The 18,497-nt window shown below is 40.7% G+C and overlaps 2 protein-coding genes across 2 annotated transcripts; both read left to right on the forward strand.

The window, feature by feature from the left end:
- Nucleotides 1-479: 479 nt before the first annotated feature.
- LOC126383056 (zinc finger protein 300-like) lies at nucleotides 480-10,563 on the forward strand. The gene is made up of 4 exons (XM_050033431.1): nucleotides 480-893; nucleotides 3,279-3,872; nucleotides 4,885-5,640; nucleotides 6,661-10,563. The coding sequence occupies exons 1-4, from the start codon at nucleotides 656-658 to the stop codon at nucleotides 7,464-7,466; spliced, it is 2,394 nt and encodes a 797-aa protein (XP_049889388.1). The 5' UTR covers nucleotides 480-655; the 3' UTR covers nucleotides 7,467-10,563.
- Nucleotides 10,564-11,173: 610 nt separating this feature from the next.
- On the forward strand, nucleotides 11,174-15,207 carry LOC126382572 (RB-associated KRAB zinc finger protein-like). Its single transcript, XM_050032510.1, has 4 exons — nucleotides 11,174-11,522; nucleotides 11,793-11,854; nucleotides 13,356-13,449; nucleotides 13,549-15,207. Exons 1-4 carry the CDS (start codon nucleotides 11,315-11,317, stop codon nucleotides 14,604-14,606), a joined length of 1,422 nt encoding a protein of 473 aa, XP_049888467.1. The 5' UTR covers nucleotides 11,174-11,314; the 3' UTR covers nucleotides 14,607-15,207.
- Nucleotides 15,208-18,497: the final 3,290 nt, after the last annotated feature.

The following is an 18,497-nucleotide window of genomic DNA, read 5'->3' on the forward strand; positions in this document are numbered from 1 at the left end:
ATAGAATGTATTCTTACACCCCGGCTTTATTTGTTTTTATTTTTATTCATTTTGACAGGGGTGATACATAGACTACAGGCATTATTACACTTAAATTAAATGCAACCAATGCAATGTATGTAGGACTTCCAGCTGTATCTAATCTGCAGCCCCTGTTTAGGTTTAAGGGTAACATATAGTAGTAGTATAGTGTAATAGAACAAACTCTATGGAAAATTTTACCCAATTACCTAAAACATAAATTAAAAAAAATAAATTTATAGTTTACTGTTGCTTGGGTTATTGCCTGTGTGTTTTAAACTACTACAGTGTCTGCATATTCTTTTTTAATTTTGAACAAAAAACTGGGCTAACCTCGGAAGTGCCTCTGTAATATGCTTTGCGCCTTTAAACCTGTATTTACGGTATCCATGTCATCACTTCCGTTAAACGAGAACTTGTGTTTATTCTTTGTACCAATTAGCTGCAGCTAGCTGAAAGCGGTACACTATAAAACCAACACCGAGCTAACCTAGAAGCCTAGCTGTAGTTTGTGTACAGTCGGCGGCTTCAGCAATGACCTGTCTCGGTTAGTTAGTGGGACTAAGTTAACAGGCACTTTTCTCGTTTTAAAGTTAAAGCTTCCTTGCCACTTTGTTGGTGTTTTCTTTAAACAATGTTGAGCAGCGTTGCTCTGCGGGCTCAGATTGCCTCCATCATCGATGCCTTGTCCAAAGCAGCCGTGGAGGAGATCACCAAAGTTGTGGAGGATGGCATGGTGGTACTGCGGCTGGAAATGTGTCAGGGTGAAAATGAGATCAAGAAGCTGAAGAGCAACATCGAGGTCCTGCACAACGAGCTGAGAGCACTGCAGGGGAGGGTGACCCTGCGACCTGACAGCCGTGGGAGAGATGGTGAGATGGACCTCACACAGATAGACCTAAAACACACTTTACCTAACCTGTTATCCCTGTAAACTGACAGGGATGCACTCTCACAGTACTCCTGACTGTTACACTGATGTAGGGCACAGTAGGACAGGACTTATTTGGCACTGATATGCACAAACCTCTGCTTCCTTTACACCCATCTGACCTTGTTTGCCTTTGAGATCCTTAAACATTTCTGCTTGTTTGTCTGCCTGCAGGGGATTGACTAAATAAGCACCTTTTAAAGCAGGACCTGCACACTGAAATAACTTGCTCACATTTATTAACAAGGCTGCAAAGGTGGTTGAATGCTGGCTGCATTGTATCTGCTTCTGGCAGTCAGCTGTACATGTGACAGCTCCAAAGATGCCTCGACAAAGAGAAACAGCAATACTTTCTTAAACTAATAGAGAAACAATGGGTGTATCCACAGTATTTGATGCTGATACAGTCAATCTTTGTATCTTTACACTAGCAGCTTCATTTCACAATAGTTTAAATAACTTATGTGCTTACTTGCTTATTTTTATGTCATTTTGACTACCCTGTGAATCTGTCTTCTGTGTATACTGCTTTTAATCCTGTCCTACCTCTGCCAAACTTGAGTGTGACAGGGGCATTGCTATGAATTGGAGATTGCTTAGGCCCCACTCTTCCTTCTCACATATGTACATCTACTCAACAAAAAATTAAAACATGCCCTCATGCATCAAAGGGGCTACACCTGACATTTTATACCAATATATCAAATGACTGCAAAAGAGGTCACTTGTCATGATGAATCTTCAGAGGAATATTTCATAAATCTCCAGTTTTATGGAGCTTTATACTAAGTTTTATCTTATTGTTTAGCTGTTAACTTACTGTTTTAGTTCACTCTCTGTGCTGTCATAACATAGTTTTCAGCAAGAAAACTCTTAAAACCCCTCAGTACACTGCCTTCCCAGCACCAGGCAACAGACAGACACAGTCAGCGACTAGCAAATTAACATAGTGGAGCATTTAGCAGCTATTCAACACCATGGTGCAGACCAAAAACTGAGCTAAAATAGCATGAATATTGGAGTGAAGTTTTCCAAGTGGACACAAACACCAACTCAAAGGTTCAGTATGTAGGATTTAGGGGGATATATTCGCAGAAATGGAGTACAGTGTATTAAGTATATTTTCTTTATTGTACAGTCACCTGAAAATAAGAATTGTTGTGTTTTCGTTATCTTAGAATGAGTTGTTTTTATCTATATAAGGGGTGGTTCCTCATCTACGGAGATCACCATGTCGCACTTGGGGGTGTAAGTCAACAGTTTCATCACAATGCAGTGTTCTATACATTCTTTGGACAACGATACAATATTTCCTGATGTCACAAAGTCTACCACAATATTATTTTGATTTGATTCAATTCAGGGCCCTGAAATCAATATGAGACATTATCAGTAAATATTCTCTTTTTCTTGGCTGCTTGCCAGTGTGTCTGCCTGGCATCAGGCAGCTAGCACTGTTTGGATGTTTAGGAATAAGATGTGCTTGGACAAAAACTGTGGCAGAGAGGTCATGGGAATTTCAAAATAAAGAAAACAAAGAAATATCTTAAAGATGATGATACTTGTAGATTTTTTTCACTTTGCATTGAAAATATTGGATCATCGGCCATGTATCGATCCAGGTTGTTGTATCATTGCACTCCTGAGTTGCACCACTAACATCAGAAAAACACTGATTTCTTCATTATTCAGCGATTTCCTGGTTTAAATCAGCTGGTTAATTTGTTTTGGAGAGAAAGAGACCTCAGCAAATATTTCAGCTTCTGGTAAAAACCTCCTGAACAACAAACATTTTAGTTGACTGCAATCTGCAATCCACACCACTAGATTCCAGTAAGTCCCTCTAAATCTTATACACTTTTAACTGAAAGCAAATGTTGCTCAGTCACTGCTGGATGATTAATATGCCAACAATTGCGTCAGATCAACTTAAAAAAATGATCTTATGTCACTATTGCGTCAGTCATAGCCGAAATGTCATAAAATCTTGGTTTCAGGCACTAGCTGTTATATTTCTAACAGTGGTCTTCTGTTTTTATGATTGCACAACAGTTATGTCACTTTTTTTTTAGAAATTGTTATGTAACTGATTTCAGATTTCACCAAAACTTGGTTTCAAAACCGAAATGGTTCAAAATTAAAGTTTGAGATAGTCATACGATTGAGGATCACAAAAGGTGTGTTATTAGTGTGCTTCGCTGGTATGGTGTAAATGAAGTTACTGACCAATGTATATAAACACATTTAATTATTATTAATTATAATTATAAAACATTACAATTTGACCTGCCTTTTAAAAAACATCTTAATCACTGCCTTTCCACAGAGAGTCAGAGTGACGTTCGTGATGAGAGGACCTTGCTTGAAAAGGGGCACGCTGATAAGGACCAAAACGGCCTGTCCGTACCTGAGGTGCAGGTGAAATGTGAACCCGTGGAAGAAGGAAGTGAGGAGGCTGCAGGACAACCTGACCAGCTGGGTGAAGAGTCGGCCACGTATGAAAGGGACAGTGCACAGTGGAGGCAGACAGCACAAGCTCAGACAGGACGCAACAACTCAGATTATTTAAATTTAGGCCAGAACTCCTTGTCGTGTGTTCCTGAATCAGCTCTGGACACGGGACTGGCTGTGCCCTGCAGCAGCTCTGGTGTGTTTCAGCAGAGCCCATTCAGCCGCGGGCTGCTGGGTTACAGTCAGTATCGTAACTTGTACAACACGGTGCGGAGGAGGACGGTGAAGAGGTTAATGTTCAAAAAGGGCTTCATCTGTCCGTATTGCGGTAAATGTTTTGAGCGTTCTGGGCACCTGGAAAGGCATAAGAGGATTCACACTGGTGAGAAACCATATCTCTGCGAGATATGTGGGAGACGGTTTAATCAGAAATGCAGCCTGAAGGAGCACATGAAGATTCACAGAAGATGTAAGTACAAGACTTAGAAAAGCATTTTGTCCACTGACGCTCATTATCAGGAAAGAGTGAAAGACTTTTTTAAGTATGAGATTAGATCTACATGCAAAGCAGGGTGTTGCCCCCAAAGAGTCTCTGCACTTAGGCATTATTCTCATAAATGTCTGAAAATAAATTTTAAAATGAAGAAATTCTTCCCTCTGTTTTGCAGCTCAGGGCGGTCAGGAGCCTTGGCTGGGGAGCTGGTGGGGATTAGTGTCTCGATCAAGGTCTCTTCAGCAGAGCAGGATTAGGGAGGGTCTCAGGGTCATGGGGGCTCAAACCTGAATGTCTGGGATCGCTGTAAATACTTCCCTTGGACCTTGAATAACATGTGTGTCTGTCCATAGAAAAAAATTATGTGGAGAAGTAGTAAATGTATCTCCTCACTTGGAGGACCTCCAGGTCTCCCCAACATATTGGTAGCCACTTGCACTCTTCTATGTGGTATTTTTGTCCTCTGTCTTGCAGTCTTAATTCACTTGACAGTTGAAAGTCTCTGGCTGCGACATTCCTCTGTGTCACAGCAAGCAGAGAAAAACTCTGTGGTTTAGGCGAGACAAGAGTAAAAGGGGGGGATGGTGACTTAAAAGTGCCCCGCTGACATCTGTGTTGGCCTGGCTGGCCGGCCTTTTATATCCTCTCTGCTTCCCAGGGCAAGACTCATTGGATATTAATTACTGGGGTCACATCTCAGGTCATGTTCATGCTGACATTTCTGCAAGACGAAGTGGTGGCAGACAGATTTACCTTTACCCATGATTTTTCCCATCAGTGGTGGTGAATCAAAAATGCCTTCACACATTTCCTTTCAGATGGTTTGGTATCATGATTTTGGTCGAGCTAGTTTTTTCTGTTTTGTGTAATCGAAGAGAACTTGAAGAGCCTGATTTGCTGAGGACAATATTGCATGACAGTAAGAAGCTTTTGACTTCGTAGATGTGGGTGGTAAAGTGCATATGACAACTTCTTTCTACTCAAACAGGTATTCAGCCCACACCACTTGAGATCGAGGTGTGTGAACAGAAGCAGATTCCTGAGGTGAATCCATGTGCTGATACTCTTCGCCCCAAGGAAGAGAGCCAGGTGAAAACTGAGGATGGCCTACCTAAGAATGAGGACATTCTCCCAACGCCCATACACATCAAATCTGAGCCTGCAGAGGAGAATATAGCACAACCGCTGTTTCATGGAGGCAACGAGCAGACAAGGAAAGGAGGGGAGGACTTCGCAACATTCGAGAGAGACAGCCAGCAGTGGATACACAGGTTACAAGGACAAAACAACACGGACATCAGCAGTACAGAGTATATCAGCAGCTCGGCGCACAGTATGACGTCTTTCCCAGGAATAGCACAGTTACTGCCACCACCAGTCGAAGCTTCTTGTAGCACGTTCTCCTTTCCAGGGAAACCATATGGGGAGCTCAAAAACAGCATGATGTCTCAAACACCATATGGATCCTCAGACACACTTATGATATCAAGTGAAGCAGGCTTGCATGGTATGGCAGGAGCCACGCTGAATCACCACCGACAGAGAGGATGCAGGTCATTTCAGGTGATCAAACCAAAGAAATGCTTCGCCTGCTCGTACTGTGGCAAAGTCTTTGAGCGAGCCGGACACCTCGAGAGACATTTACGAATTCACACTGGGGAGAAGCCGTATGGTTGCCATATCTGTGGGAGGTGCTTCAATCAGAAGAGTAGCCTCAAGGGCCACATGAAAACGCACCGAAATGGTAAGAGAAAAACAGTGTCATTCCCAGACAAGATACCAACTATGGCTGCAAGTAACAAGTATTTTCAAGGGTGTAACTTGGGTTTGAAAATTGGAGGGGACACAATAATACGGGGAGTGAGGGGGTCTTCCCCCCAGAAAAAAAAATTGCAATTTGAATCTATTTCCTGCATCTTTACGTAAATTTTGGGACTATGGTAACAGAAACAAAATCCAGGAAATAATTAAGTTGGTCATTATGCTAAATTCTGCCAGTATAGTATTAAGTATGCCAAATATGCTGCTCTTCTGTGGCATTTTTGGAGTATTGAAGAGCAATTTCGCCAGATTAATTCACATCCTCAGCCAGGATCTGATGGCTGGCCAAATAATATTAAGCATGATTATTGTGGTCAAAAAAATAAAATAAAAAATCAGTTTTGAAGGGGTATTTTGAAAACTGGTAATTACACCTCAGATCATTGTTAATATTAGTAATTTGTATTATTTTCTTGATTAATTGATCACTCAATTCATCCGTAAAGTGTCAGACAATGGTAAATAAATGCCCGACACATAAACCTAGTCCAAGTTGCCATAATCAATTTGCTTGTATTGTTCAACCAACATTCTGATATGCAAAATGTGTACGATATTAGTTAGCATTGAGGACCAAGAAACCCAACAGTTATTTACATCTGAGAAGTTGGAAACAGAGGATTTGTGGCATTTTTGCTTAAAAAAAAGACTTACTACCTCCAAAGGTGTCACACAGGGTGGGTTTTCTAAACTTAAAAAAAATAGGACAGACATATTTTCAAAATTGGCATGTCTTGATACAGAGCTCTATATGAAAAAATACTAAATCAAGAGTAAACTTAAGCCAATTTATAGTTGTAAAATATTCATTTTTAACTCCAGCATTTACTAGAACCATACCGAGCACACAAGCACCACTGCTTTATATAAAAGCACAAGAAGCTCAAGTTCATCTGTTAAAAGTATTTGCTCATTTAATTCTTTTGCCTTTTTTTCTGATAAGGGGAGAACACCGAGGTGCTGGAGGCACATCACCTGATGTTTACAATGCCTGATAATCAACCGTTGAAGAACCTGGCAGAACCCAAGCCCGGACTGGCAGTTTTAGAGGAACACTTACTGGGCACCACATACAGCGAGGCAGGTGGTGAGCAAACAGTGATGGTGAAACTGGAGCCAAATGGGGAGGATTTTCAGACTCTAAGTCAGGCAGGGGCTGATAACGGCACAGGAGCACCAGATCAAAGTCAGCTGTGGACATCTGGGATGGAGAGGAGTGGTGATACCGAACAAACTGTCTGTGTACTTTTACATGATGTCAAGTATCACCTCACTCCTGCTGTCGGAGAAGCCAGTGAGCAGCAGGGATATACATCACCAATAAGGGATCTGCCTTTTCTAGACACCAAAGAAAAGGAAGAAATGATGCACAGTGATCAGTATTCAATGATGGGAATGCAATCAAGAAGCTCCGATATGACTTTAGCGCCTGAGCTGCAAGATCAACATATTGCGCCAGAGGTGGCTGTGAGTGAGTACACAGCTGTGAGTGACAGGACTCATGAGGGAGGTGTGTTTGAATTTAATATGACTGCCTCAGGCAACCATGCGGACAGCTGTGGCGAGGACGCCACCAGGCAAAATTGCTTTATATGCTCAGCTTGTGGGCAAAGCTTTGATAGTTTCAGTCTATTTCAGAGGCACCAGTGTAAAAATATCACAGCGCAATCCTTCAGCTGTGAGATATGTGGTAAGATATTTAATCAGATGAGCATCCTGAAGTTGCACCTTAAACTGCATGTAGAATAAAATCGTCTGTGATGTACACAAGGAAAAATACTCTAGATGATTCTCCAAGGAGCTTCATCACATTCAGTCGTAACACAAGTGCACAAGTTAATTTATAACGGTTGACAAATCAATGTAACATATAACTAAATACAGAAATGAATACTTGATGTCCTAAAACTTCCAAAAGCTAAAGCTTAAGAACAAAAGGCATTTGTTTTTTTTTAATATTCAGTACTGATTAGGTACAATCTTTCAAGTACTTTGCACCAAATGTTTTCCTCCTACTTTGACCTTCTCCATCTTCTCATTTATAGAAGACTTTTTTTTTTTTTTTTTTAAAGATGATGGAGGATTGTTGGCATTAACTGTTGCTCCTTGCTTGCTTGAAGCTGGCCAGAGCTTTGGTGTGGCTTTTATAATGACTCAAACTACTCAGAGAACCCAAACAATGTCAAGTGTTTGAAGTGGCAATTAAAGCCGCCACATTTTCGGTTACTCAGACTGATAACTAGTTTTGCTAAATTATTTCAATGATACTTGTCTTTATTTTGAGAATGGTAATGGCCAAATAACATGAGAATGTGATTACATGCTGATTATGTTACCTACTGAACCATTGTGTTTTGCTGTTTTCACAGTTCAAAACCAGCCCAAGTCAGTTTGGTCTATCAAGAAAGTATGGTGTGTCATCACTATAGAATGTAACTCCACCTTTTTCTGTCCAACTGAACGAACCTCACCGTCACACAGAATCACACTGTTCTCTTTTTGTTTAGAGACATTTATTTTAAGATGCGTCCTTTAAATAACAAGTAATGAGAAATAATTTTGCACTGTAACTGAATTTCCTGATTGGAAACAGATCAACATGCTTTTTTATCACCGAGGATATGCTGTTAACATATTTTTTGTTCTTTAGTGTGAGGTAGGCTGTGATGATATTTGAAAAATATCAATATATTTTTTGGCTAAACAATATTTAGTGATCTGGCTGAATTGGAACAAATTACAGTATGCATTATCGACAAAAAATTTAGTACAGTTTTTCAGTGGCACCCCCAGAAATGTTTCATAGGGGTGGTCAGATGGAGCCACTAAAAATCTTGGGGTGGCACACCAAAACCAAAAGCCATAGCTGAATTTTAGGAATACCATAATGCTGTTTGAGTATATAGGCTAGTAGAAAACTATGTGAAGAGGCATCGCATACTGATATACTTTGGTTTCTTATTTTACAGTTAATGTTACTGATGATCTGATGTGCACAGACAAATAGAGCTAACATGTTGAGTTCCACAACAGTCCCATAAAATGGGTACCATTGTTAGGTTTATTGCTCTTCAGATAGATTAGTTGTCCTTTTCCTTAAAAAGATACATACATACATACATACATACATATATATACAGCTTTAGTTTGAAGGAGTACATTGATTTTAAGGAAGAAAGTTTCTCAAGTTTAGGGAGAATGGTTGGTTCCCATAGAACCCATTTTCATTTAGATATTTTGAGGTGAGAGTTCAGGGGACCTCTTTAAAAATTGCCATGCCAATTATTCCCTTGTCAAAGTTTAGCCAAATTTTCAATCTTTTTTTTAAGCCTTCTTGCCAACAAGCTATGGTAAAATGGTTGGCACCAGTGGATGCCTTAGATGGTCTAGGTTCACAACATACCACTTCCTTCGCACTAGCTTAAAAACTGAATGCACCACAGCCTCACCCACGGGGTCCAATGGGGTGGCCAACAATCGTATCAGGGGGGTCATGGCCCCCTGTGACCACGCCTTGGGGGTGCCACTGCAGTTTTCTTTTTTAGTTAGATTTGTTAATGTGCCATTGTTAAGGGAAATGTGAAATCAATCAGTTTCATCAAGCTTTGATAAGGCAGTGACCATATTGTACTATGACACACTTTTGTGACGCGGTTCCACATCAGTATACTAAAATATGGAATAATGCCTGGTTTTTCTTTCGAGGAGGATACAGTGAGGGTACTACTGTTTTTTTTTTTTTTTTTTAAGTTGAAGACATTGTTAAAAGTATTTACAGAGATGTGTACTGTTGATAAAAGAGATGAACCGCAGTGTCTTTGTTTTAAGTTGAATTAAGCAAACCCTATCCTCATAGAACAATGTGCTGTATACCTCAAGATACCATTGCCTTGAAAGCTACATGTAAATATTTCTGATAACGTTGGCTCAATATTCTGCTGGTTAAGTCTTTCAAATAGCAAATTTAAAGCAAATGTTGACAGGCCAGGATTTCAAATGTACCAGGTGTCCCACTAATGATAATATGGTGATAATTTTCATGGAGAAAGGGAGAGGACTACAAGTAGTTAATGCTAAATCATATGCAGGAAACTTTTGCATTATGTGAAACTTAAGAAACATCAAATACCTCAGTGATACACAGGGTACTCATTATAATCATGTATTTGGAAAAAGACGTAATATGAAGCCTCTCTTTGGTTATGTGTTCCCTTGGACTGATATTTATTTTTTGGGAGATTTATTCTTTATTTAATTTTATTTTATTTTTTACAATGTATACCCGAAGTTACTGACATTGGTTATCAGATAGAACGTATGATGCAGCCGGTGTTAAGCATTAAGCATGTGGAAAGCTGTAATATAAAAAGCCATTAAACTGGTTGAGTAAATTGTTGGTTCTGAATGAATGGTGCACTTTGCATTTGTTTGGAGCAGGTGGCTGGACCTGAAGAGGTCATTAAAATAGTTTGACATAACTAACCCTCCGGCTGAGCCCACAAGAAGGGCACCTGTCTAGGGCCAATAGGGTGACACAAAACCCTTTACAGTACAGTGTGATGAGTGCCTACATATTTCACATGGGAATGAAATCCCTAACCCCACCACTGCAATGTTTTTTCTTTTTCTTTTTTTAATTTAAAATGTTCACTGATGAATAATTGTCAATCTAACACCCAACTGTTGCATGATTCACAGATATCACAAGTTTATCACAATTTACAGGATGCTAGATTATGTTTCAAAAGATGAATGAAAAAAAAAACAGTTTGTCTTTGTTTAGCTTTTTGTATTTTCAAATACATTAAATACTAAGTTTATCACATGTGGAGTCCAGTACTCTGGTTATTTTAATAACAGTGTAAATAAATCATTGTTTGATGTTAATATTTCCTGCACCATTTCCTCCTCCTTTGCTGTCTCTCACCTCGCTTCCTTTTCTTTCAGGATTTGCACATTTGCAGAAAAGATTTGTGATTCACATAAAACAGAAGAGGACCCCAAACGGATCCTTGGGGAACACTCAATTTAGATTTCAAATTTCTACAGTCAAACAGTAAAGATTAAGAATTAAGTTGTCGTAAAACACTAAAAATGCAAACAGATCAACTAGTTTATATGTGACTATTTAATCGAGCCTGTTTTTTATAGGTTATTTTAGGTGACTTGTTCTGCAGAGAAGGGTTATGAAATGTAGGCCTACTAACTGCTGTGAATTTGTGTTTGAGGGATATTTGCTTGCCAGATGGCAGAGCTGATTGATACAAACTGTTGAAAGCCTGCGCAGCTGTCTAACAGACTAGTAAAGGTAAGCTACTCATGTTTTACCCGAAACACCTACGAGTGATGGCAAATACACGTGAAGGCCATCACCTTACACTGTTCCTCTTTTCATTGTTGGTTTCACTGCGTGTCTACGCATGTATTTACGGTAAAGCCCTCCGCCACACGGAAGAAAAGGTTCCAGCTAGCTAGAAACAGGGATGTAAAATTTTCTAGTGCGTCGGTTGTTTTCGCATTTTTTTTTATTAAATTCATCGCGAGGACGGACCTATTTATTATATTTTGTTCTCGCATGTTACTTTGCATGAATAAACATGGCGACGTGCATTCCCTTTCAAACCCAGTTATCCTCTATAATGGAGGTTTTGGTTAAAGCAGCAGTGGCAGAGATATCCAAACTAGTCGATGACAAATGTGCGTTTTTGCATCTTGAAATCTCTCGAAAGCAAAGCGAGAATGAGATGTTGAAGAGGAAATTAGTGATGATGGAGAATAAAAATGCACAGCTACAGCGGGGGTTCGGTAAGACTAATTAATGTATGCCTTTAACTGACGACTGGAGTAAACTAATGTATTATGCTTAATAATGTGTCGTGTGTAATGACAAACGAATGCTTATTTTGTGAAACAGCAGGGAAATTGTTAAAAGGCAGCGCTGTAGGGATGCTGTGGCTACACTTACATAAATCCATGTACATTGTTAATATTATTGGACGCATTTCCTGGTATAATATAACATTTGATTTCACTTTGGTCTAGATTTTTAAATGTGTTTTTCATTTCTTGTACCAGAAAACTACATGGACCGAGGGACTGATATGGGGAACTGTCCGCACCCCACAGGAGATATTAAGGTCTGTGTTAATTTCATAACAACTTTGATCTATGTCAATAAAGTTACTCAGTAATTTATATGAAGATGGATGGGAAGCAAAGGCGTAGATTTTGGGGGGACACATAAGGGACATTTCCCCCTCAATATTCAGAACATTTAAAAAGAAAAAATGAAATTCTCATATTATTGTGACGATTTCCTTGAAATACTACAACTGTATTCTTGACTCTCAAAGAGCATAGGTATGTGGGATGTGTTTTGAATGTGCAGAAAGTTCTGAACGTATGCAGAAACATTGCTGAAACACATATGAGCTATTAAAGCCCGGGAGTTTATAAATTGACAAAAATAGGTGAATTTATCATTTACATAGGTGCCACATGCACATTTAAAAGAGGTTATGTTCCCAAACAAAAGACCGAAACTAAGAGGGAAGAGTAAATCATGCCTGTGTGTGTTCACTCAGCAGAGATAACATAAAATGAGAAAAGTTGAAAGCTGAGAGCCTTACTGCATTATATGACATTATATTTTCATGTTGTTAATTGTCACCTGCCAACAGAATGTGGTTTTCCATTGCGTAAATAAATGCACTTCCACCATAAAATGGAATGAAAACATTCACCAGAATGAAATGAAATGTTTAATGCTCATAATATTTGGGTGGAGAATTCCCCAGCTCACCCTTTTATATATGTCTCCCCCATATTGGAACCAAACCCTTGATCTAAATCAATGCTGGATTACCAACCAGGGGCCCAGACCACAAGGGATCCCAAAGCCCCAGGTTCCCTATGTAGACAAATTGGTTTTTAGTAATATTTGAACACGATGATCAGAGAAGGGTAGAAATGGGGCTAACAGAGGCCCAGTAGCAAATTTTTGCCCCAGGGCCACGAAGTAGGAAGCATAGCATTAGCCAATTTCACCTGACTAGCACTGACAATGGTGTGGGACATGCTTTTAATGAATGAAATATGCTATAAACACCAGAGTCATTTTCACCAGCAGCAGCCGGCAGTAGAAAAACCAACAGCACGCTAACTTCCTAGATCCAGACAAATATAATAAGGAGCTAGCTGGTGAACATGGTGGACAATTTAGTGCAGAAAGAGCCAGATATTTCCCTCAGGAGACGGTGGAGAGCAAACAGCTAAAAGGAGAGTGAATATTGGATTTACAGCCGCCAGGTGGCCAGACACACGACTCAAAATTAATGCTAATGTTGCTGTGTGTCTGCTTCATGTATAAATAAGTAAATATCTGCTAGCAAGTTCAGCGAATCTACTTCATAAGGTGATAATATACAGGGTGACAAATCACTTTTTTGTCCACCGGCTGAATGGTCAGTGAATGTTCAGATTTTACCCCAATTTAATAGATTAACATTTGTTCTTCGGCTGGTGAGTGAAGCAAATCTACCAGCTACTTGCATTTTTTTACCAGCTTTCATGTTGTTCCCTGTAATATGTCCGTGTTGTGTTTACAGTTAAAGTTTAATCCATCCTCTCCCTGTCTAGTTTCCTGATATTGACGACGCCACTGTTTCTTTCACAATTAAAGAAGAAAGTCCAGATGAGGCGCTGTGGATCAGTGATTCTGCTGGACCGATTGGTGAGTTAAAGAACTGTATTTTGTGCAAGAATTATATCCAACAACATAAAGGCTCAAATTAACTATGTGCTCCCTCTTGAATGTTCCTAACACTGTCAGGTTCTGCTGCACAATACCGCAATCCAGCCAACGCTGCGGAGAGCCAGCAGCTTGGAGAGGACCGTCGGTTAAACCACCCAGAGGTCACTGTGCCGAAAACATCAGAGTTTGGTGAGTTGTATGACTCTGGTCAGCATGCAGGAGACATCAGTGGCCTTCATTTTACTGTCAAGACCGAGAAGGAGGAGAATCGATCAGGATTCAGTCAGGATAGATGCCAGCACGGCGCAGGGAAGCACACTCAACATGCAGCTGACTTTTCCATGGACGAAAGAGAGGATCAGCTCTGGTCATCCATAATTGAAGGTGATGATATCGATGCTGGTTTTCCTGATTTTTCGAGTGTGGTGGAGGAATACTCCAACACATTTCCGGACGATTCTGATGTTCATGTGGTTTCTAACACTACCAAGTCTGCTAACGTCCAGCAGCTGTCCTCTCAGAGGCCGTGTAATGGGATTTACAACAGTGAGTATCAGAAGGATGTTCCACAGTCATCCAGTTTTCAACCCAGACCTCAGGGTAACCTATCACAGCAAGACAGGCAGAAGGAACAAGTTTACTCGCAGAGAAACCCCTCGCATGTTGCACATCTGAGGCAGCCAGATGAACACCCCGAGAGGGAGACTGCAGCTGGAGATAGAGCAGTCGTAAGTCACTCGCACAACACTTTCACAACAAGCAGCTTCCACCCTCACAAACCTCTCTCTGGCACGGCGCGGGGCTACGCTTGCTCACACTGTGGGAAGACGTTCGGTCGTTTGCACCAGTTCAAGCTGCACCAGCAAAGTCATAAGAGAAAGCGGGCGTTCTGGTGCACAGTGTGCGGGAAGAGCTTCCAGTGTTCGTCCCACCTCAGCATACACCACCGAACACACACGGGCGAGAAGCCGTACGGTTGCGGACAGTGCGGGAAGAGGTTCACGCAGCAGAGCAGTCTGAGGGTCCACCAGCGCACACACAGCGGGGAACGACCCTACAGTTGCTCGCTGTGCGGGAAAACCTTCATCCTGATGCACCATCTGAAACGGCACAGAATCATTCACACATACAGCTGAGGGGGAGATGTTTCAAGTGAAGCTGCTCAGGTGAAAAGACAAAAATGAACCAAACCAAAAAGCCAGGGAGCTTTTCGGGGACTTGTGACTTTGTGGCATTGCTCACAGACTTTGTATATTAAAGCATATTCTACTATGCAAAATCCGTCTGGATGGATTTTAAGATGTTTGCTTCTTTTTTAAATACTTCTAATTATTAAAACAAAACTGAATTGCACCCTCAAACAGAATTCACACAAGTCAGTATTTTTAAGACACCTCCAAAGCTAGAAATCCAAAAAAACAAGGTCTAAAATGTGAAGTCGTTAAAAGAAAAACCCTGCGGATTCCCTCTTACAGTTACCTGCATACTGATCTTCACTCATAGACAGTTTGTTTTAGCTCTTCGTGTAGAAATATGCCTTACTTCATCTCAGCACTGAAACTGTAGAAGCACAAGATGCTCATTATCCCCATTAAGTCTCTCCTTTACAGTCACAAGAGGGCTCTCCATTCAGAGACAGAGAAGCACCTCAGGTTTATGTTTCAATGTCAACATTGGTGAAAACCTGCCTGACTATTGTTCTGAGTTGAATTTGTCCATAAAACATATCCCCAAAAATCCTTTGCTCGTTGTTATGATTTATATTAAAGCTCCTCGATTTCTTCACTGTATGTAACTCTCAGGTAATTCTTGCTGTTGGGTATCATTCACTGTATTTATTTGGTATTCAGAAATTGAGTTGAAGCCAACAATTTCAATTGATCTTTATTAATTATTTTAGTATTGTTTAGTATGTATCCCATTTTTTTCAAAGCCGAAGATGTAGCCTTTGTATTGTTTGTTTTCTAACTAGCGCTATAAAACCCAAAGCTGTAAGATTTATAATTATGTAAAACGTGAAAATCAGGAAATCCTCACAGCTGGATCCAGGGAATGATTGGCATTTTTATTTTGATAAATGACAGATAATTGATCAAAATCATTGCTCATTACTAACTGTTTCACTACTACTCAAATTACGGCCTCATTCAAGCCTGTAGTTTTGTCACTGTGTAGGTGAATTGTCAGCAGAGGGCAGTGTAACTCATCCTTTTAAACATCACAGTTGCAGAGAGGGAACTCATTTTCCACAGTGCTGCTGCCTGAACAGGAACAGGAGCTTCATGCTTTAAAGTTCCTGTTGCAAAAAGTAAAGGTAGCCTCTCAAGTGTGACCCTCAGTGGTTTAACAGCCTTTATTATAAACCTGAGGCATTGGCTCTCAGCACAGTGTTGCTGCAATGACAGAAGATTTTATCACATTTTATTTTGTATTGATGACATTCATGTTATACTGATTCAATCCACTATTGATCCTGTTGCTGTCTGCTCAGTATTCAGTGTTTTTTTTATATTTGATCCAGTTGAGATGTCAGTTTAAGATGTGTAGAGGATGTAGCAGGCCTGAATATTCTGTGGGGGAGAGATGAATGCCTTCCTGTTGCTCCAGACCAAAGTTAAAGTGTAGTCTGTGTCAGCATTGCCAAGTTCTGTTCATCTGAACTCACTGTCCCTACAATTCTAAAAGGAAATTATTGTTGTCGTGTGGATACATATTTTAAGTACACTCTCCATTGTTTTTGTGGTTCAATAACATAACTGATGGTCAACATGGCTTTAGTTTGGAGTTGAAAGGGTCACACAGGTAGTAAAGTACACCATAAACACTGCAGTACCAGAGGAACTTCCTTTTTATAGAGCAGCCTTCATGTCTGACAGATGAACTGTAACTTTTTTGTTCCTAGATCTTCACTGGGAACATACACACAGTTATTTAAAGACGTCAGAGGAAGAAGTTGATTTTGCAAAGGTAATGATTTCCCCTGATGATCACATGAGGGTGTGTGTGTGTGTGTGTGTGTGTGTGTGTGTGCGTGTGGACGTAGCACCTGTAAATCTAACCTGTAGAACTAGAAAGGGAACTCACGCCAGTTTGTGTGAACAGAGTGTACTGCCTGAGCCTTGCTTTGCTTCCCAGCACTACAGTGCATCAGCTCATTTTGTGCGGACACCTGGACCTGCTCATTCCCTGCAGGGAAAAAGACAGCACCTATAATTCTCACGACCTTGTAAGGCTATAAACACTGCTGCCTGAGCGTCATGGAAAATGTCTTTTCTTTTTGTGGAGAAGGAGTAGGAGGAGGAAGGGGACAAGTGACAGTGATGCATTTTGGGCTAGAAAGTGGGAACAGGCAGAGTGTAGACTTGAGTGTCCCATGCCAGTGGAGTGAGTGGACAGAAAAGAAAAGGGGAGGGTAAACATGGCTGATAAGGTGAAGGACAAACAGACAGTAAAAATGTCAACCATCTTCTCTCTCACAGAGGACAGCTGTGGACACCACCTGTATTTATGTGTTGGTGTTCTTACTTTGGGAAACTTAGACTGAATTTGCAGGTTGTGCTACTGTGAGAAGACAGAGCTTATGGGAAAGTGATGCCACACACCATGGCATTCACAGCCTCAGCTAATTTGCGATGCCTGCCTGTAAAATACCCTCTAAAATACATTAAGCTCAACAACACATACACAAGAGACAGTACAAAACACAAACCCAACAATAAATACATAATAAGAACATAAAAAGTCAGAACTCAACAAGAAAATACAGACAGAAGAATTCATGTGGAACAGCAGTATCTGGACACTCGTGTTTCCTGTGCTGTTGGTCTGTGACTGTTTTTCATGGTTTGGGCACTTTGGTAACAGGAAAAAGTGCATGAAATGTTTTTTTGTCCATATACTTTTGGCCTGTGGTGAAACTCGAGGAGTTACTCAGGATCTTGAGAGAAGATTTTATAAAATTTTATGTCTGTTCCTGAGAATCAAAAAGCAGTTCATCATGTGGGAAGAAATCCATCAAACGGAACCGTCAGGGTGTTATTAATATATCAGGCTCCACTGCAACACAGGACATTTATTATAAATTGTAAAACCAGATATGACAAAGGCCAGCAGGTTCAGGTGTGTTCTTTGCAGAGCTGGATGAAAGTGCCAAGAGGCTCCCTTTACCCCTCGTCCTACTGCTCTATGTGCATAGCCTTATTATGTACACGGCAGACACGTGCTAGTTATTTGCTATGATAGCAGGGCTGTTATGTTTTTTTACCTTATGAGTCTGTGTGTGTCATCATGGCAAAATATGGTCCTGGAGAAACCTATTGTTGCGGGAACCACCACCAGGTTGGCCAGGTGTGTGTATGTCTATTTGTCCCTGGACAGATTTTAGTGTCACAACTACGCAAGCTACAGTCATGAAACTTTATAGGTGTGTGGTTGAGATCGAAATAAAGCATGAAGATAGCTGTTGTCTAAGCAAGGGCGATGGAGGTAGGGGGTTAGGAAGTAGGGAAGGGGCCATTTGCACCTGTACTTTATGTCCCTGGCCCATATTTGTTTTAAGTCGCGGATTGCTGTATTGTTGCTGGAGTGATCCCATCACAAGATGGTCTCTAGATAAATCATCCATCCATCCATTTTGTAACCGCTTATCCTCTTGAGGGTTGCGGGGGGGTTGGAGCCTATCCCAACTGACATTGGGTGAGAGTGTACACCCTGGACAGGTCAGCAGACTATCACAGGGCTGACATGTAGAGACAGACAACCATTCACACTCACATTCACACCTACGGCCAATTTAGAGTCACCAAGTACCCGGAGAAAGGGGCTCCCACACCCGGGATTGAATCAGGAACCCTCTTGCTGTGAGGCGACAGTGCTAACCACAGATAAATCATATTTAGATAAATTATTTTACCTTGGGCAACAGCCCATTTTGCAGTGTGTCAGTAAGTTTGTTGTAATCAGATTACACACAAATTGCTTCAGAATATGCATCGTATAAGCACAATATAAAGATGTTATATTAAGAT

The sequence above is a fragment of the Epinephelus moara genome, chromosome 21, assembly GCF_006386435.1.
Source record: "Epinephelus moara isolate mb chromosome 21, YSFRI_EMoa_1.0, whole genome shotgun sequence".
Lineage (NCBI taxonomy): Eukaryota > Metazoa > Chordata > Actinopteri > Perciformes > Serranidae > Epinephelus > Epinephelus moara.